The sequence below is a fragment of the Arvicola amphibius genome, chromosome 13, assembly GCF_903992535.2.
Source record: "Arvicola amphibius chromosome 13, mArvAmp1.2, whole genome shotgun sequence".
In the NCBI taxonomy this organism is placed as follows: domain Eukaryota; kingdom Metazoa; phylum Chordata; class Mammalia; order Rodentia; family Cricetidae; genus Arvicola; species Arvicola amphibius.
The window spans coordinates 40311647-40333527 of NC_052059.1; the positions used below are offsets into that span (position 1 = coordinate 40311647).

The window sequence follows — 21881 nt, forward strand, 5'->3', positions numbered from 1 at the left end:
ACTGCCTGCATATCTGTGACTCTTGAGCAAATGTGCCCATAGTCTGAATATTATTTCCTTTGCTCGTTGTTAGGAGGACTCTGGCTGTATTAACTCATAATTTGAAAGACTATCACGTTCTGCTCCCCTATGGAAGCCGTCCTAGTGTTTGCCGACTTCCTGAGAAGTTTGACACCGTCAAGCCGGCTTGAGAAGAAAGCAGGATTAAAAGCTCTCTGTTTTCCATCCTCCACCACAGCCAGACAGGAGGAGTTGATGTGTATACATTTTTAAAGAGTTGAGGGTATAACTCAAAGGCTTTCTTCCATAGTGGCTTCTCTGCGCAAAGGGGACAATTAAAACCAGAGTAATTTATTTATTCTAATGGAGATTCTGAATATTTTAACATTAACCCTACTCCAGTGCTAATGCTCTCTCTGCAAATGTTCCAAGGTACTTGGGAAGGTTTTACCATTCCATTAGAAATGCTGAGAACTCTGTGATAAAGATAAAACCATTCTGTCCTGAGGCTGGCAAAAGAAAGCAAAAATCACATGGACACAGAATGCCAGATAAATTACATTCATGGAGTTTTGGAATACAGATAATAATTTCTCTACAACATTTATTTTAAAGCTTAAAACTCACCAAGGATCAGGTATTAGGTTGTCCATTTTTTTCTCTCTCTCTCAAGTAAAATAGAATTTTAAGGCTAAAGCAAAGCGCCTCCTCTATTCTCTCCTGAGCCCCCGTCTCTCTGCGGATGGCATGCACATGCTCTCTGGGACTACTCTGGGGGCCGCTGGCATGCTAATACCACTCACCATACAAGATGGTTAACATGGACACAGGCATGACAAGGAAGCCCAGCAGCATATCAGCTATGGCAAGTGACATCAGGAAATAGTTGGTGGCATTCTGTAGCTTTTTCTCTAGGGACACAGCCATGATGACCAGTATGTTTCCAGCAATGGTCAGAATAATCACTACAGTTGTCAATAGAGCAGACCAGTTTTTCCCCTGGAGATGAAGGATGGAGAGGCATGTCGGTGGGAGGTACCCTTCGCAGGACAGGTTGGTTCGGTTTTCAGCATCAATTGTCCAGTTCAATGCATCAGAACCGTTAGCGTCTCTGGAGTTGAAGTCGTTATGGTAGAGCCTGGAGTCACCGTCTAATTGCATTAAGGAGTTTGGAATCGAGCTCAGAGAAGTATTGTCTTCACAGAGAATTTCCATGTCTGAGCCGGAAGTTGTAGCAGATGAAGTATGGAGAGACTCGCAAGTCACAGGCTTGGCTCACCATTAATCTTCGGGTCTTGGCTCTAGGACGTGTTGAAGTGGAGCCCATGTGTGGCTCCTCCGGCTGCCTTTTCCTCTCCCATCGTAAGAGTTACAGAAGTGTGACAGCTCTTGATAGTGCCTCCTCCCTTCACAGCGCTAGGAGGAGTCCACGGTAGAGCCGTAAGTTATCAATGAAGCAAAGGCAAAAAAAGCAGTTTTGAACATCTGGGGACACAAACGTGTTCCTGGTTAAGGAAGAAAAGTTTTGTAACCGGTGGGAATCCGCTTCAGCTGATTCTCGGGTTAAATGAGCTGGTTTCACGAGTTCAGCCATCACAAAGTTAAAACAGCATGCAATCCGAAATCGGTAGGGAGGGCTGTGTGCCCTCTGTATTAAGGAAGTCCGTTAAAAACCCATGCAGTGTTAATCCCATAGTAACTGGAAATACTTGGGTTACCCTTCTCTGGCTCAGGCAGAATTGCCGCAGCTGCATCAGGAATTTCAGCTCGTGTCTGTGGCTTGGTTAATGAAAGGAAAACGCGTCTCGTAGAGCGGCAGAGAACTTTCCACTTCAGAAATTCTCATGGCAATGACGGCATCGTGGCCAAGTGTGACTTCAACCAGAAAGCAAACCCCACAGCAGTAAAAGGCAGCCGCCAGAGAACTTACATTCGTTGTCGCCAGGGTCCACTATCCTGTGACTCGCCTGTCGCATGGTGGTGACTGAGCTGTTGCGGAATCCCCTCTCCTTGAGCTTCCAGCAGCATAAAATGATAGTAATTTGATTTCTGATTCTGCTGACTTCAAAAACTGCAAGCCAGATCCAGCAGTTGAGGTCTGCGCTGGCTGCCTCTGGCTACCGCTCTGCTCCGCTAGGGTCCCTCCCTCCCAGAGCTGGCTGCTCGGCTCAGCAGGCGCCCAGTGAGGAATCAGTCACCGGGGAGCCCCTCTCAAAGTCACACAAAAGAGCCGCAGGGAAAGTGGGAGGGCTGTCTGCACCAAGTGGCTCCCGGGTTTCCAGGAGAATTAAGCAGCTCCCGTCTGTCTCCTTCCTCAGACCTCCTTCTGTTGCTGTCATAACCTGGAAGGTGGCGACAGCCAGGAAGGGCGGACCAAAAAAGCCCCCTCCCCCTAGTCTTTCTGCTACAGGTTAACGTTGAGAACTTTTGCTTTAAAGAGAGAATGGAGACACGGGCTAGTGGATACATTCTGAATAAGGCGGGCTATGTGGCACTAATATTTTAGACTGAGGGGTGAAGAGTGAGGAGAGACGATAAATAAATAAATACGGTTAGAAAACGCCGTGTCCCAGAACCTGGGAGCATCCAGCACTTCTATCCAAGCCAGCGGTGCTGCGTCCAGGAGGGATGGCTGACATCGGCAATATAAGTTCCCAGGAGCCCGGAAGTCTGTGACAATAAGCGATAAACTATTAGTACAATGGTTAGTTAGTCAAATGTATTTAAGCACACATTATTTATTGTTATGTGTGTGCCCCATCTAACTAGCTCATTTTTCTTCATCTGACAAATGTCACCAGGAGGTAATGAAAACTTCGTTAGAAAATGAAAGGTTTCATTTTATTTTCATTTTTTTCCAGAAGTGACAGTAATGGCAAGGTGCCTCAACTGCAAAGAAGACTCTCTCAAGTGGTTCTAAGGGAAGGCAGACATAGATCATTACTTCTACAGATAAGACAGTGACTTATTTCCCCAACACGGGGGCCTTTCTGGGGGTCCTGTCCACCACATTCTTCTCTTGTCCTTTATACTCCCCACTCAGCCACTCCCAGGCCTTCGATGTGTTGCTAATCACCCAATCCTCAGGGCAGTACCTCAGCTAAATGTCCAGCCTTTCATCTGTGACCCAGGTCACCTTGTCATTGTCCATTCTGAGTCTCTTTCTTAGGGCTCCTTGCTACACACCCTCTTGGTTTATGGAATCTTCATAATTATGTCCCACCCCCCCCCCAGTCCTTCCATCTCCCTGCCTATCCCTCTAGACTCCCAGCATCCCCTCCCATCTAAGGAACTTGCTCAACTCTTCTCTGTTCAGCCCACAGTGAGCCTCTTTCTGTTCTTCCTGGCCAGGCATGTTACTCCCCAGGTGGCCTACCTGTCACTAGGCTGCTGGTCTTCTGCGTCCAAGGCATGGTCTGTGGGGGCAGGACTGGAGGGAGTAGGCATGGGAGTCAGAGTCCCTTGGTTCAGAATTCCAGCTTTGCAACTCATACAGCCTAACTAACTCAGCTGTCTTGAGAGCCCAGTATTCTAGTTAACCAGGATGATATTAGCTTTATCACTGGGTTGCAGAGAGGCATCAAATGACAGGCATGCATGGCTAATAGGATGCTCTACACTGTAACTAGCCATTTAATTTCTATTGCTATTATCATTATTACTATTGTTATTATTGTTTTGTTTTTTTGAGACAACGTTTCTCTGTGTAACAGCCCTGGCTGTCCTTGAACTCACTCTGTAGACCAGGCTGGCCTCGAACTCACGGAGATCTGCCTGCCTCTGCCTCCTGAGTGCTGGGATTAAAGGTGTGTGCCACCACTGCCCAGCTAAAATTATGATTGATTGCAGGAAAAATCATTATCTCTCTCCTGCCTACATTCCTTATCACTTCTTCGAGGGGTACACAACTCCTTTCTTAGCTTGCTCATTCTCTGGAGTCCCCTACTTTTAGGCCCAGACTCTGACGACTTTTCCATGGCCAGCCTGGCTGTAGCCTGAACCTTCACGCTTCTGACAAGTTCATCTTTGTGTTTGCAGTTCCTTGAGGCTGGGATGCTCTTACTGCTTCTCTTTCTGTATCCACCTTGTGAATGTCCAAGGTGCAACTCCCACGCAGAAAGCCCCAGGTTGGCCACTTGTTATTTCTGAGACCCTGAGTAAGCCCTTTGATTTTCACATTGGCTTTCCTCACCGGATGAAAAGGAGTAGGATTAGCCATCCATCGATTTCAGAGGGTTAATTTGAGAGCTAAGTAAGTTTATAGATTTGCCTAGAATATTATAGGCCCACATGTTTTTAATCGTATTGCTGTTATTGAATTTCCTTTTACGGAGTTTGCTGTGAACTGCCCTTCCCCACTAGAGGCAATGGCTTGCATAGCCTTTGCAGTCTTTCATTTGAACACTAATCCACGGAGTTCAAGCCACATAAAGGCAAGAGGTGTGTACATCTCCTTCATGGTTGGGTGAATGATTTGTCCTTTAAATACCCATGAAATAAATGTGTTAGTCAATGTCTAATGTTCTTCGAAGACTTGGTGGCACAGGCCTGTAATCTCAGCTATTTTACGGGTTTGGGGAGTAGGGTAGCAGGTTCAAGACCAGCCTGGGAAAAGATATTAAAAAGGATTAATTGCAATTTTTGCACAGTTTTATGGACAAAGCAACATAGACAGGCTCTATCTAGGTTGTTGACCCCTGATAATAGAATGTCAGTCAGATGGGGGAGGAAGATATTTATATCCCTATATATTGGACATGGCAATGGGACTTTTGTGCGACATTTAAGCATATGTACAAATACGGAGTGTTTTGATTATATTCAACTCTAGCTATTTTAAGTCCATCCGTCTTTTTGAGTTTGCAGTGTGTCGGCAGCTGTGGTAGATACTGGAATGTACAGTCCAGCGCCCCCTGCAGGACTGTAGTGCTCAGCCTTGCTACTGAGAGCAGGATTAGTACCTGGCTCTCGGTTATGAAAATTGCCCTCATCCAATGAGGCCCCTTCACATGTGGCCATACTATTTCCCCGAGGGCAGTTCCCATGTGGTGACAGCAATGACACTGGTCTCACCTCTGCCTGAAGGCTGGATTGTGGTCTGTCAGGGGTCTCCTTAGAGGAGCTTCTCACATGTACCGAGGCCTTTATCGTATGAGTCGTAAACACCTTCCCCCTCAAAACCTTTATTGTATGGAGTCACCCCCCCCCACACACACACTGCTCCCCTATAGGTGCTGATCTGGGAGTCCTCTTTAGTAAACCCTCCTACACAAGCCTGCCTGATTTGGCTTCCTGGGAACTCAGCCTAAGACTTAACTTTTCCAGCTGTGTTTTCATGTTTATTCCACCCATGGATAAGGCTGTCCTACAGAGAGCAGGATGAGAATTGTTGCTTAAGTTAGCGAATGCCTCTTTGGCAATAAGCTTCCGGTTACGCATGGACAGCGGCTGCCTTGTTATTGACAGAGGAGTTTGAGGCCAACAACTCGAATCAATTTATTATTCGAGGTTGAATTCTAAAATGATTGGGCTTTACATATGGGGTGCCTCTTATATCTAGTTTATTTTGAACAGGCCAACAGAAATTATTGCTTAAAATTGCTTTACAAAGTTGCTGGAGTAGTATTGGAAGCTTTTGCTGGACTTTGTTTGTTTTTCCCCATGCTAAAGGTCTTTGGCTCCTGAAATATTAATGCTTTATAGATGCTAAAATATGTGAAGAAAAAGTTCTGTGAGTAAATAAATCGGGCACATATTGCATCTTTATAGCCGCCTCTTTAGCATTTTAAATGCTGTAGGAGATCTCGTAATAGCGGAATTTGCTTTTGTTTATCTCTTTTCTCCCCTCTTCCAAAACATTCACTGTAGGTCAATTTTATTTTCTTTCAAAGAATTGAGTTATATTTTGCATTCATCAAAATGTAAAGACCTTAAATAAGTAATTCATGAATTTTGAAGAAATTTATATACCCACACAACTGTAATCCAAATAAACAAACCTACTATTTCTATGACTCCATTATTTTTGAAAGCTCCTTCATACCCATTTTGAGCTCTGCTTAAGCCAGAAGCACTTGGTTTTTTTTTATTCTGTAGTATGTCTGTGAGTTCTATCCAGTTTGCTACCATAAAACTGGTACATGTGTGCTTGTGTGTGCATGTGTGAGTGTGTGTATGTGTGTGTGCATGTGTGTGTTCCGACAAGGCCAAAGGAGGACAGCTGTTGTCCTGCTCTGTCATTTTTTTCCCTATTCTCTTTAGATAGGGTCTAATACTAACTACACCTAGTGCTCACTGTTTATTGACTTGGGCTGGTTGACCAGAAGGCTCTAATGGTACTTCTGAGCCATGTCATACCAGCCACAGGGTTAAAGGTCAGGGAGGCTATGCCCAGCTTTTATGTGTGTGTTGGGAATCTAAACTGAGGCATTCATGTTTTCTCAGCAAGTGATCTTAACTACTGAGCCATCTCTCCAGAATATCCCCCTCTAATCTTTGTTTAAAAATAGGTGGTAATTCAGTAAAATCTTCAAGAATCTAGGCATGAATATAGACTGGATCTGTAGTCTGTCTATCCTTTTTAAAAATGTTACCTTTTCCAGATGCTGCCAACACCAACCTCTATTCAATCAACTGAATCCAATCTTGTCCTGAATTGGCAGCATGGAATTCTTTTACTCCATGTCCTCCTTTAAGAACATGTCCTGGGGGCTGGAGAGATGGCTCAGTGGTTAAGAGCACTGACTGCTCTTCCAGAGGACCCGGGTTCAATTCCCAGCACCCACATGGCAGCTCACAACTGTCTGAAGATCCAGTTGCAGGGGATCTGACACCTTCACACCAATGCACATAAAATAAAGTTAAATAAACCATAAAATATTAAAATAAAAGAACGTGTCCTGAATTTTCTGTGACACAGATTTTAGCAATGGTCTGAGGATGAAAGAGCAGTAACCACAGGCCATTTCTTAGGGCATTTAATCCGTCACTTCCCTTGGATGCTGCAGTTCTCAGGTTGGAAATGAGCTAGCCTTCTTGGAACATTTTTCTCTTATTTATTTAAATTTTTTTCATATAGCATGTTTTGATTATAGTTTCTCCTCCCCATATTCCTCCCAGTTCTTCTCCACTTGCCCTCCTATATGGATCCATAAGCTTTCTGTATCTTGTTAGAAAACAATCAGGTATATAAGGAATAATAAAATAAAAAATAAACAAGGTAGAATATGACAGAGCAACAAAATAAGATAATGGATCAAAGAAAAAAAACCACAAGAAATGCACAGAGACACGTATGTTTGCACACAGAGGATCCCATAAAAAAAAACTCCAAGCTGGAAACCATAGCATACATGCAAAGGACCTGTAAGGTTAAAAATAATGCCCTGATATAACATGAGACAAAGAACCTCCAAAGGTACTTTTGAGTTTGCTTCTTGTTGGCCATTTACCACTAGTCATGGGCCTATCCTTAAGAGTATTTTGTTCCCCCAGTGAGACTCCTTTGGAGAAAATTAATTTTTCATTTGCAAGTAGTTATCTGTTGGAGCTAGCTTCTGTGTTAGGGATGAGGCATGTCTCCACTTCTCCTTTTAGCTCCATGACCCCATCTGGTCCAGACCTGTGCAGGCCCTGTGCATGCTGCCACATTCTCAGTGAGTTCCTATGTAAAACCTAGCATACTTGACCGCTGTGTATCCAGACCATGCAACTACCACTGCCTTTATCAAAAGAAACAAGTGTTTGAAATTAGTGAATGACTGTCAGATTTTGATTTTTTTAGTGAATGTTCAGTTTGCAATGTTTGTTAACTAGATAATTGTTGAGTATTGTGTTGAGCTGTTATTGATATTAAGTACACACTTGAAGAGAACCATCTTCTTGCTCAAATACTCAATTGCAGCATGGGTGAGTATTGGGTTTGGGGAAAAGAAATAAATTTGGCAATCCATGGCATATTGATGACATTTTAAATATGACACTGGGTGAGATCATAGCAGAAGCTAAAGGCAGGGAAGGAAAAAGGGCTGAGGATTGAGCTCTGGATTTTTCCAGTATGTTGAGTAAGGGAGGGGGAAAAGGCTAGTTAAGTAGAATGACTTTGAATATAACTAAGTCTTTGCATTCACCTAAAGTCAAGGAAAGTGCACAATGAGGTAACATGTTTTTGATGAGTTCAATATAATGAAGATGAAATACCAAAAAAAAAAAAAAAAAAAAAAAAAAACCTTGTGAGAATGACATTGTTCAGTGACCTTGCTCTAGTGGAGTGCTTAGAGTAGAAATTCATCTGAATGGGAACAAGCGAAAGTGGGAAGAGATGGAAAGATTGGCAATGAATGTAGACAGCCCGGTTAAAGATACCCGGAGAGCACAGCAGGGAATACAGAGGTAGGCAGAGGGATGTTGGAAGCCCAAAAACTTGGTGTGGTAGAGCGTACCTGTTATCCTGACATCCCAGAGATGCAGGCAAGAACATCAGGTATTTAAGGGAAGCCAAGAATATATAAGGAGATGGGGAATTGATACTGAAATGGTGGCAGGAGATACTTTTTATGACAAAGTTCTTGAGTGGTGAAGAGATTGACCACATGCAAAAATGTAGAGCAAGAAAGGTAGGACATGTGGAGGCTGTTGATAAAGATGGTAAAAGACCTTCCCAGTTCTTCATGAGCTTGGTGTTCTAGTTTGGGGAAAAAATACCAAATGACTGTTTTTACATACTGCAAGCATTCTGTGAAGGTAGTTAACAGGGTGATGTAATCAAGCATTAAGAGGGAGGAACAGCTTTGGGTAGGATGGTCTGAGATCATCTTCCATGAAGGTCGCATCTGAGATGAAGTCAGAACAAAAAAGACACTGGATGTAGGGTTTTCCAAGCAAAAGGAGTCAGATGTGGGCTTCCCCAAGGCTAGGCTGGTCTGGAGGAAAGACGAGACTGATTCTGGGAGCTGGGTAGGAATAGAAATAGGGAAACTGGAGAGGGTATGAGGCTTGCGAGGTTGTTGATCATCAATCATGTCAGCCTTGCTAGGCCATGATAAGTGGCTGGATTCTACTTGAAGTGCAATGGGAAGCCACTCAATTCTTATTGTCTATTATCATCCCTAAACCCCACAAGGTTATTGTGTTTATGCTATGGAGAGAAGGTGAGGGTAGGAAGAATAAAAGCAGAGAAAATGCTAAAAGATACTGCGTGCTCACAGAAGAGATGTTATGGGTTTGCCTCTAATCCTGGGGATGGCTAGGACAGAAATATTGGGAACAAGAATCGCCACAATCCTGACTACCTGTGGTAGGAGGTAGGGTGGTTAAGATAAGAGCAGGGAGGTTGGTTGGTGAGATAGTAAGGGCAGGATCAAGAACCATTTTCTAGGATTTGGATTAATCAACTAGGTCAATAGTAGTATCATTTATGGAAAGAGGAAGTCTAAAGAGTTGAGTTTTAGGGGAAAACCACACTCTTCTGTGGGTATTCTAATTTTATCATCCTGATTAGGCTGAAGTTTAGCTGCAGGTAGTACAAGTCTCCAGATAATAGCATCATAAACAGGGAAGCATTCTGTGTTTGAACTGTCTCCAGGACTGTCAATCACCCACAGAACTGAGGCTCTTCCTTCTCCCTGTTCTACTATCCCATGATGCTTTGGGAGGTAGTAGGGATGCTTGAGCTCCAGCATCTTGTCTGTATTCCAGTTAGAAGGAGGGAAAAAAAATAACAAGGTTTCCCTGCTCCTCCAGTGCCAGGCTGGGTACATGGGTAGGATGCATGGCCTAGATTAGCATTGATTAGGGATTTCATGATGATAGAAAAAGGGGAAGGATGTTGGAAGAAAGTCAGCAGGTTAGGTCACCAAGGCACAGTCACCCCAAGGGAGTTGAATCAACAGACACAGCAGCAGTCAGGGCGGGGGTATAACACATTGCAGACATCAACATACATTGTATGGAAGACTATAGGCATTCATGGTTTAGTCCTCTGACAAGTCACCACAAACTTGATTGCTTATAACCAAGTTTACTGTAATCTGTGGGTTGGAATTCCCCAAGGATCTCCCTGGCACAGGTCAAACTGTCTTCGAGGTGGAGTCCTTCTCTACAGACTCCTAGGGCCTTCAATCCCCCTTTCAGTTTCTACGATCATCCATAGTGCATGGAAGATTGTCCCTTCTTTCATCTCTAAGGCCACCCACTACAAAGGAGTCCCCAGGTGTCCACCTGCCTGTTGTCCTCCCAGGAAAGAGTTCTCTGTTTTAAAGACGTGCAGTTTTATGGCGCTGCCTTGGGAAACCCAGGATCTTCTTCCCATTTCAAGAGCCTTAATTCTAATCACATATGCGAAGTGGTACTTGCTTTGGATAGTAACACAGTAGCAGGTTTGAAGGATTAAGGCATAGGCATAGTAGTTTAAAAAGCAAAGTAGGAGAGATGGCTTAGCAGTTAAGAGCACCTGCTATTCTTGCAGAGGACCTGGATTTGGTTTCTAGCACTTACATGGCTCAGAGTAGCTTATAACTCCAGTTTCAGGGGACCATGCCCTCTGGCCTTCAGAGGTAGCTGCACTCACTTTGTGCACATAAACTCATGTAAGCACACATGTATACACATAAAGTGCATGCAAATTTAGATAAAGAAGCAAATTATGTCACCGTGACAAAGGAAGGGCATGGAGCATCACAGTGTTTGGATTGTGTTCTAAAGATGTGGTAGAGGAAGGGGATTTGCCAAATATTACAGCTTGTAAAAGAGGACTCAGCCTATTGATGACTTACCCTTTACTAGCAAGATTTGGCTGGACCTCTGGGGTCACATGCCCATCTCTGGCCTCCCAGAGAATAGGTTACTCAAACTGTCTGAGTCACTTGCCAACACCTGTGGGGAAGAGCCTGGGAAATGTGATCAACCAGCTCCATTGTAAGATTGTGGAACGGGCCTCTCTCCCACATAAAGATGCCTGCCCATGCTGAGATGAAGACTCATCACTCTGTTGGTGGAAGACACTGTTTGACTTATTTTTTCAGTGAGTGTTTTTCTTCAGCCATACTGTCTCTGGGATCTGAGTCATCCTTAAATCTTAGGAGAAGCATCACATTTATTTCCGGTCACAGTGAGAGCATTTGCCATGTTCTTCTGTTGGAAGTAAACAGCCCCTCCAGTCAGGCTTGACCTAAAAGTAGTGTAAGTATTTCCCCCCAAATATCTAGCTTATTATCAGCCATGACCTTGACTTGGGAGAAATTAAATATATTATCACTTAGCCGCTCATTATTTTCTGACATGAAAGCAAGAACTGTTTGAGGAAAAGATGTGTTCTAGTCTCAAGGTATGTCAATTGTTTCTTCAAAACTTGAGACTTTCTTGCAGGAAGATATATGGCCAGGATGCCAAATTTTGTTTTAGTACGGACTGTTGCACACCCCTCATGCACAACAGAGGGGTGGGTGTTTGAGGAGATTTGCTTCTCACTCCTAGCCAGGGTCTGGAGTGAGTGTTGTCTTCTGTTTTCTGTCCAGTCTCACTATAACCTTCGTTGAACTTGACCTCTGAGCCCCTCTGGTTCTCACTTACTGCTTAAGGGGTGTAGAGGGAAGCGGTGAGGCCGCGTCCCGCCACCCGGCCACCAGCTAGCTTTACACCCGAAATAATTACACGGAAACTGAATTCTTTTAAAACACTGCCTGGTCCATAGTTTTAGCCTCTTATTGGCTAATTCTCACATCTTCCTTTAACCCATATTTAGTAATCTGTGTAGCACCACGAGGTGTGGCTTACCAGGAGAGATCTTAACCTGCGTCCATCTCGGAGAGGAGAAGCATGGAGACTCACTATGGCGACTGCCTGAAGTGTCTCCCCAACTCTGCTTCCTTGTTCCCACAATTCTGTTCTGTCTACTCCGCCTACCTAATTTTCGGTCTCTTAAAGGGCGAAGGCAGTTTTCTTTATTAATTAACCAATGAAAGTAACAGACAGATAACTCTCCTCCATCAAAGGGGCTGCGAAGACTAAAGGCTGAAGTCCTCTCCAAGTGAGAAGAGCGCTCTGGACCAGCCTGATCAAACCAGCATCATGAGCAAAGCAGGCTAAGGGTAGAGAGAAATACACGCAAAGAGAAACATCTCAGTGTTCAGAGGAGAGATGGGTCATGTGTTTGCTTCTTCCTTAGAAGGTTGTTTCTTTCAGAAGTACGACCTTGACCTTGTCTTAATTTAATTTTCCTTCCTTTGTAGTAGGTGGCACTGTGGTTTAAAGGAAGTCTCAAACTTTTTATAGGATTAAATGGGTAGAACGTACCCTTAGTTTCCATGTTGTTCAATGGGTTTGCTAACGTGAGTTACTATGACTATGGAAGACACCAGGATACCAAAAAGGTCAAATCTGCACCTCATGAAGCTGCTTTTCAAATCCAAATGACTGTTCTTTCTGTCTACCTAATATTGATGATTCATGCAGTTAAGCCCTCGGGGCGTTTTATAAATATCTCAGATGGGGTACTGGAAACTACTGAGATGGGTCAGAACATTGCCTCAATTTAGTTGCTCATCTCAAATTAGCTCAGTTCCGCTCCCCAGGACAAGGTGGTAGGTTTTATTTCAGTGTTTCAGCTGCCTTCCAGGTCCTGGGGTTAATCTGCTGTGACAAAAATACCAGAGACACGCGACTTAGAAGCAAGGGACGTTTATGTTGGCTCAGGGTTTTAGATGATTTATCGGGGAGTCACTTGTTCTGCTGCTTTGGGCGTGTGGTGGCACAGAGCATCCTGGGAAGGGTGTGTGGTGGAGGGAACTTAAAACATCATGGTAGTTTCAAGAACATGTCACCAGGGACCTAAAGTCCTTGAATTAGTGTTCAGAGTCCTTCTTAGAGGATTCCCTACTTCCCAACAGTACAATGGCTAGGGACCAAGCCTTTAACACATTGTTCTCTGAGGGACACGGATCCAAATGACAGCAGCTTTTGGAGTAGGAAAAGAAGAGCCACATACTTATTTGTAAAAATGAATTATTTTTGATTAATATTCTTTTTTTTATTTTTTTTTATTTTTTTTTTTTCGGAGTCAAAGCACTTTATTCAGAGGATTGGAGAGGAAAGGCTGGAGAGTTCCACGCTGTCTGCTGTCCTCCACTGGGCAGAGCTTGCAGGTCTGCCGTCGCTAAAAGTTTGATTAATATTCTTAAGAACTTTGAAGCCCATCACTGTCTCTACATCTCCTGATGTCTATGAAGGATTCTAAAGCACTAGACCAAAGAGGTCCATCCCGCTCCAGGAATCACGGGGAGATTGGGGGTTACAACTGGTCAGTCTACTGCTTGATGCCACACGGTGTGTCTGTGGAAGCCTTTTCTACCCCTTGAGAAAAGCGAACTTTCAGTTATGGAACTGACCTTGCCCTGTGTTGGTCTGCAGTAGTATGGTGGCCAGAACCACTTTTAGTTTGTTTCCATGAGATGACCATTGTGCCTGGAATCAAGATTTGGATTTGGTGATTTATTTTAGGGATCCTCTTGGCAGAACCACATGCATTCACTTTGTCCCCAAGTGGTTGTGAGCTGTTAGGGTAGAGGGGTTCAAGAAGATGGAATTGTGCATTTAAGATGTTTTCAGGGAGATACATTCATAGAACACCAGTGGCCTTTGCTCTTATAGGTCCCTAGACACTCTCATATTGTTTAATTCTGTGAGTCTAAATAAATGCAAAAATGATTGTTGATACTATATATTAATTTTTTGATAATATATAATAATTTTGTGGACTGTTTTTGTAAATTCTTAACTATAGAATATATAATGCACATAAAAACCATGGCATTTCAAAGGATCTCTTTTCTGAACATAACCCTATATTTTATATCTCACTAGATATTTTCCTTGGACATGTGTCTGCATGTACGCAATTGTACCTATATATATGATTGGCACGTTATATGTACATTATACATAAAATTAGAAATACATATTAGGAATGGAATTTTCCTGGAAGATACTACATCATTCATTTACTTCATCTCATTTTGACAGCTAGACAAAATGTTAGTTTTGTAGGTAAAAAAAAAGTAGCCCCCTAAGGCTAATTTACATTCCCCCCCCCCAGCACCTCATTATTGTTCTCCTTGTACCCAATAAAAGGTTTCTTTGCAGGGCAACTCTGCCACCCTTAGATTTGCTTAATAACTAAGTTGCTACTAAAATTTGTTTCTCTGTAAATTAAAATTCTATTCATTTTCAATTGAGATATTCATGAAAATATACTTATGTTTGAACTTTCAAGGCATAAAATGTAGCAGGACTTTGGAAGTTATTGTTAGTGTTTGAGGCTAACAGATCCTTCCTTTTCGCAAGGGTCATCGCCACTCCCCGGTCAAGCTCTCTTCTGTTCTCTTCACCCAGCTCATTCTGACTACATATAGCCTGTTTCCAGACACTTTCTTGACAGAGATAAAGAGCTTCTTCCCATACTGCTTGCATTAAGAACACTCAGTCTTAATGTTGGGAGAAAATACAAATTGTCAATAGAATTCTTCTGATGGATATGCCATAATTTACTTATTCACATAATTCACTTAATCTGTTTTCTTTTAATATTTTTTAAATTATTTATTTATTTATTATGTATACAATATTCTGTCTGTGTGTCTGCCTGCAGCCAGAGAGGGCACCAGACCTCATTACAGATGGTTGTGAGCCACCATGTGGTTGCTGGAAATTGAACTCAGGACCTTTGGAAGAGCAGGCAATGCTCTTAACATCTGAGCCATCTCTCCAGCCCCTCCTTTTAATATTTAAGTTAATTAAATCAGCAGTTAGTTAAATACAGTTAAATAAATCGTGATAGTATAAAGTGCTAAATTAAAAATAATCATCAAATAGCTCTCAAAACTACTAATGTACGCTAATGTATGGTCCTGCCCACTGCCTAGACGGTGAATCGCTCTGACCTCTAGCAGATAGGACTGTCCAGAGCTGGGGCTGTCTGCAAGGTCTTTGTAGCCTTGTGGCATCTTAGGTGTGTGCATATGTTTAGCGTTTGCTTTGCCAGCTTTAAATGGTATCTATAAAGAGGAGGAGACTCTCTCATTATTAGTCTTTGCAGATCTGTAAGGTACCAGGTCTAATTTCTGCTCTGTGCTCAGAATCCCCATTTTGCCTCTAATCTTTGTCTGGCATTTGATGCTTACTGTCCATTTTGCTATGGGTGGCCTATGACTGATCAAAGAATGGTCTTCAGTGGTCTCTTCAAAAGCAATCATGTAACCATACTCCTTGAGCGCTCAAAAGCTAAGAGAAATTCTGTTGCCCATATGCACAGGAAAACTTGGATCAGGTTAAGACGCTTGTGTCCCACTCCCTTTCTGTAAGGATGCTGGAGCTGTTGAGTTAACCACTGGGCTTGCGTATTGCAGTGGAAAACATGAGTCTGATGAGGCCACTCAAGTTCACGTGTTGAAAACTTTCATCTAGATCAGTGGTTCTCAAACTTGGTTGCAACCCTTTGGGGGTCGAATGACCCTCCCGCAGGGGTCACATACCAGATATCTTTCATATCAGATATTTACATTACAATTCATAACAGTAGCAAAATGATAGTTATGAAGTAGCAATGAAAATAATTTCACGGTTGAGGGTCACTGTGACATGAGCAATTGAATTAAAGGGTTGCAGCATTAGGATGATGGAGAATCATTGATCTAGATTCTTAAAGGATTTGTTTTTATTTTGGCTTTGTATATTTAGATTACCAGAGTAAAAATACAGATGTAATACACACACACACACACACATACACACACACATACACACACACACACACACACACACACACCCCTTCATTGTCTGTCAGGCTTTCCTAAAACACTGTAAGACCTTTATAGTAATATGTTAATTTATTCCTGAGGGTTTCTAATGTTTTCTTGAGTTGTATTTTATTAAGTAAATTTACTAGTATTTGGATTGGAATAAAAAATAACGAGTTTTATTGTGACATTTCATATGTATGTCATAGTGCTGTGCTCACAGTCTCCCACCATTACATTTGATGATCATTCTCCCTCTGCTGTCCCCATTGCCCACATGGTCTTCCTTGTTTGTGTGTATCATCTATGTCTGTCTGTATGTCTGTCTGCCTGCCTATCTATCTACCTATCTACCTATCTATCTATCTCCTTTGTCTCTCTCCATATCCCATGTTGTGCTCCCTCCCCTTAGAACCATTTGTCCTCATATGATCCCCTCAGATTTTGATGTCACATATACACGCCTGTATATGTATAATTAAATCAAGATTCTAAATATGAGCCGGGCGGTGGTGGCGCACGCCTTTAATCCCAGCACTCGGGAGGCAGAGGCAGGCGGATCTCTGTGAGTTCGAGGCCAGCCTGGTCTACAAGAGCTAGGTCCAGGACAGGCTCTAAAAAAGCTGCAGAGAAACCCTGTCTCGAAAAACCAAAAAAAAAAAAAAAAAAAAAAAAAGATTCTAAATATGAGAGAAAACATAGTTTTCTTTGAATCTGGCTTATTTTACATAATGTGATTTCTAGTTTTCTTGTAAATGACACACTTTCCTTCTATTTATAGCTCAATGTAGGTTGGCCCCACAACTGGGCTACTGTGAATTGTGCCTGCTCAGAAACTAACGTGCAGGTGTCTTGTGATGTAGTGGCTTGGCATCCTTCTTGGCATCCTTCAGGTAAACACCTGGGAGAGGTATAGCTGGCACAGGAAAGATCGAGTTTTACTCTTTGGGAAGCCACCGTATTGACTTCCATAGTGGCCAGGCTAGTTTACAATCCCACCAACACCGTTTTGAGTGAGACTGGAGAGAGTTGGTGCTCTTTCTTCATTTCTGATTTTAGAGGAAAGGCTTTCATTTTTCCCCAGTTAGCATAGCAGAAGCTCCAGGTTTTTCATATGCACTCTATTATACTCATATTCAACTCTATTATACATTCCTTTGATTCATTTATCATAAAGGGACCCTTTCTGCCTGCAATTTGTTTCTGAGTCTATTGTGTCTGTGTGTCTGCATTACATTTACTGATTCATTCATTTATGCTGACCTGTCTTTGCATGCCTGTAATGAAATCAAGGAAACCAAGGCGATAATGTATATCATACCTTTAAAGAATGCCATTGAATTAGGTTTGTAAGGATTTTACTGAGGATTTTTATATCTTTGTTCCTTGGGCTCATTGGTATATAGGTTCCCCGCTCTCTTCCTCCCTCTCTTATCCCTTCTCTCCTTTGCTTCCTCTCTCCCCCAGTGTGTGTGTGTGTGTGTGTGTGTGTGTGTGTGTGTGTGTGTGTACATGCATGTGTGTATATGTTGTTCTTATTTGGTTTTGATGACAAGGTAAACTTGGTACCACGGAGTAACTTTGATAATGTTCCCCTCTATTTTCTATTTCATGGGGTCACTGAGGAGCCATGGTCCCAGTTCTTATTTCAAAGTCTGAGGGAATTTAGCAGTGAATCCATCCAGCACCAGGATTCTCTTCATTGGGAGGCACCTGTTACTGCCCCAGTGTTATTTTTTTTTTTAAAATTATATATCTATTTAAGTTGTTCCTGATCTCTTGTTTTGATTTTTGTAGGTCATATGTACCTTGGAATCTATTATTTCCGCTAGGTTTTCCATCTTTTTAGGACATGAATTTTTTTTCAGAGTACCTTCTAATGATCCCCTAGATTTCATTGACACCATTAAAAAAAAGTCTCTTTTCTTCATCTTTAGTTTTGTTATTTTGGGTTTTCTCTCTATCTTTTGGTTAGGTTGGCCAGTGTTTTGTTGTTTTAAAAAATATTTTTTATTAATTCACGTCACACATTTATATCATATGCACTCCATCTTCACATCTTCATCCCTCAACTCTTCCTTCCCAACATCCTCCACTTCTCATCATCTTTTGTTAGAGGACACCATCCCGCGGCCAGCGGTTGGTGTAGATGCTATGTTGTAAATGTATGTCGATATAGGATGGACACCCTGTGGTCAGTTCTCTGCATTTTGGCCACTTGTGACTTCTTTAATGGTTTTTTCTTTCTACTTCATAAAGAGGCTTCCTTAAGAGTCAAGAGCCATGCTTATCTGTGGATTTAAAGAGAAGTAGAGTGGAGTTAGCAATTAATACTGATCAAGGAAATTGGCAGTAGTGGGCTTACCTCTGGGCTCCCTGGCCTTACCAGTCATGAATAGTTGGTTAAGCCTACAGTACCAGATATGAATTTCTCTTCTAGTGAGCAGACCTTAAGTTCTATTAAGTGGCTATTGGTTACCCCAGGATATAAATGCCACTATTTCATCTTTCAGAATATCTTGCTGCTCTGGTCATTGTGGGTCATAGGCTTTACAACTGGATAGGACTATTGACTGACGGAACGTATTTAACTCCTTCTGATACTGTGAGAGCTAGTCTTCAGGGAGGAAGTTTCCAAGTCAGATCACATCTGGACTGACTCCTCCAGGTCCTATGTCTGAAGTGTGTGATATGTCAGCACAACGGTCTTGCCTGCAACAGCGAATACTTGCCTGTATTTGGGTCCTTTTGTACTCTGCTGACCAACAGTTTGAAAGAAGATTTCATATGCCTGATACAGGGGTTTTGTTAAATAGTCTATGGTGTTTGGGGGGAGCCTTATTACCCACAAGTGGTGTAACTTCGATGAAACTTTATGTATGTGCACATATTTCCTTACTGTATGAATTTTCAGTTAACATAAAATGTTCATTCCCTCTGACTTTTTCAAGTGTTATTTATCTCTCTTTCTTTTCTCTATCATTTTCCCCCATCCCTGTGTTTGTTGATATTTTTATCCTTTCAAAGTACCACTTTTTGTTGATTCTTCTTTCAGTGACTTTTTCTTCTTTCATTAACTTTTATTGTGATCTTTATTATTTATTTCCATCTACTCATTTTGGGTTTGGCTGCTCTTCTTTTCCTAAGAGCTTGAGTTGTATCATGGCTTCTTAGAATTCTCTCAATATATTTTGAAATTAAAATCAATGATGTGTTTATCACATTAAAATTGTATTCCCGCTGAGTCATTCAAGTTATTATTATTTTGTTGCTTATATTTTTTTGTTTTCCTATCAGTATATAGTGGATTATCTTTTCCATATACTTTCTGTAGTAATCTGGAGTCCATCTCCAAACACTTTTTCAGAGCCATAAAGCCTCCCAGTGGTCAGGTCAGTTCAGTTCCCTTTCTCCCTGGAGTCGTGCCTTCTTGTGGTCACTATGTTTCTGCACCAGCATGGGTATGATGAATAGCCAAACTGTGAGATGGGCAGAGTTGCGACTGGATCTCAGAAAGAGAACAAGGGGCTCTAACTGTACCAAGAGTTGTCTTCCCTGGCTTCTAATTAATCACCTGACTTTTAACTGATGAGCAGAAATTATGCATATTGACGACTGATACATAATGTTTTGGTACATTTATACATTTTATAATGGCTAAGTCAATTTAACCCAGAAGTCTTTTCAATTTTTTTTATCATTTTTTTTATTCTTGGAGGACTTCATACAATGTATTTTGATCATATTTACCCCTCACCCATCTCCTCCCATATCAATGTCCCCTTCCCTACCCAGACAACTTTGTGTTCTCTTTTTTTCTCTTTAACACACACACACACACACACACACACACACACACCCAACCAAACCTCATCAATTACAGTTGATCTTGCCTATATATGCTCAGATGTGTTCCATTCACTGGAGTGTGGCCAACATACTAGTGGCCACACACTTAAAGAAAATGGACTTTCCCCTCTTCTAGTAGCAATTTGTTGCCAATAGCTTGTTATCTATAGGTGGGACTCATGACCTTGCCTGCCTGCCTGCTTGCCTGCCTGCCTGCCTATCTATCTATCTATCTATCTATCTATCTATCTATCCTCTATCTATCTATCTATCTATCTATCTATCTATCTATCTATCTATCTATCTATCATCTATCTATCCTCTATCTATGTATCTATCCTCTATCTATCTATCTATCTATCTATCTATCTATCTATCTATCATCTATCTATCTATCTATCATCTATCTATCTATCATCTATCTATCTATTCTATTATTTTTATTTATTCTACATTGTGGTCATAGTTTCCCCTCCCTCCTCTTCTTTTAGTCCCTCCCCCTACTCTTTTCTATTCCCAACCCTCAATCTACTCCTCCTCCATTTCTTTTAGGAAAGATCCCATGAATATCCACAAAACATGGCGCATCAAGTTGTAGTACAGCTAAGTACTTTCCCCTGTATTAAGGCTGGGCAAGATGATCCAGTATGGGGAGTAGGGTCCCAAAAGTCAGCAAAAGAGTCAGAGATAGCCCTTGTTCCCACTGTTAGGAGCCCTACAAGAGGACCAAGCTACACAACTGTAACACATATGCAGAGGGCCTAGGTCAGTCCCATGCAAGCTCCCTGGTTGTTGGATCAGTCTCTATAAATCCCTGTGAGCCCAGGTTAGTCAATTCTGTAAGTTTTCTTGTGATTTCCTTGACCCCTCTGGCTCCTATACCTTTTTCGCCTTCTTCTGCAGGATTCCATGGGTTCTGCCTAATGTTTGGCCATGGGTCTGCATCTGTTTCCATCAGGTGCTGGGTGAATGCTCTCTGATGACAACTGGGCAAGCACATTGTCAATCCCTGCACATCCCAAAGGCAGGACACACTGTAGGTCAAAGGTTATGTGGCTGGGTTGGTTTTCCACTAACTCTACTTGAAGTCTTGCATGGTCACAGGAGATGGCCAGTTCAGGCTACATATCCACTATTGCTAGGAGTCTTAGCTAGAGTCATGCTTGGAGTTTCCTGGGAGATTCCCTTGTGCCAGGCTTTTACCTGACCCCCAAATGCCTCTCCTTTCTACTTGTCTCTTTCAGTACTCTCCCACCCTACTGTCCCAACCTGATCGCTCATGCTCACATCTCCACCCATCCTCAGTCTACTCACAAAATCTCTTCAATTTCACCTTACTAGGGAGATTCTGTGCCCTCCCCATGAACCTAGTCTCTCTGGATCTGAAGATTGTAGCATAGTTATCTTTTCTTTTATAGCTAATATCTACTCATGAGTAAGTACATGCCATGTTTGTCTTTCTCAGTCTGGGTTACTTCTATCCATTTGCCTTCAAATTTCCTGCTGTCAAAATAGCTAGATAGTGCTCCATTGTGTAAATGTACCACATTTTATCCATTCCTTGGTTGAGGAACATCTAGGTTTTTTCCAGGTTCTGGCTATTACAAATAAAGCTATGGACAAGTTAAGCAAGTTTCCTTGTGATATGATCGAGCATCCTTTGTGTATTTAATCAAAAATGGTATAGTTGGGTCTTGTGGTAGATTAATTCCTAGTTTTCTGGGAAACTGCTACACTGATGTCCAAGTTTGTACTTCTACCAGCAATGGATGAGTATTCCCTTGATCACATTCTCTCCAGCATGAATGGTCCCTTGTGTTTTTGATTATAGCCATTCAGAGAGGTGTAGCTATAAATATTTGTCACTCATATTGGTTTAATAAAACACTGCTTGGCCATTAGCCAGGCAGGAAGTATAGGAGATGTGACAAGATTAGGTGAATTCTGGGAAGAGGAAAGACAGAGACGCAGTCAGAAGCCAGATGCAGAGGAAGCAAGATGAGAATGCCTAATTGAGAAAAGATACCAAGCTACATAGCTGAAGATAGATAAGAATTATGAGTTGACTTAAGTTGTGCTAGTTAGCAATAAGCCTGAGTAATAAGCCTAACAGTTTATAATTAATTTAAGCCTCTGTGTGCTTATTTGGAACTGAATGGCTGCAGGACTGGGTGGGACAGAACATCTTCAGTAAGTAGAAAGTAGAAAAAGACAAGATCTCCTGAGTAAATTGGGAACACTGGG

General features: G+C 42.1%; 1 protein-coding gene across 1 annotated transcript in view; it reads right to left on the reverse strand.

The window, feature by feature from the left end:
• The window catches only part of Htr2a (5-hydroxytryptamine receptor 2A), a 56088-nt gene extending 54873 nt beyond the window's left edge, over positions 1-1215 (reverse strand). The window contains exon 1 of the mRNA XM_038310687.1: positions 804-1215. Within this exon, the coding sequence (XP_038166615.1) occupies positions 804-1215 (412 nt within the window). The remainder of the gene's footprint in view (positions 1-803) is intronic.
• Between the last annotated feature and the right edge of the window lie 20666 nt (positions 1216-21881).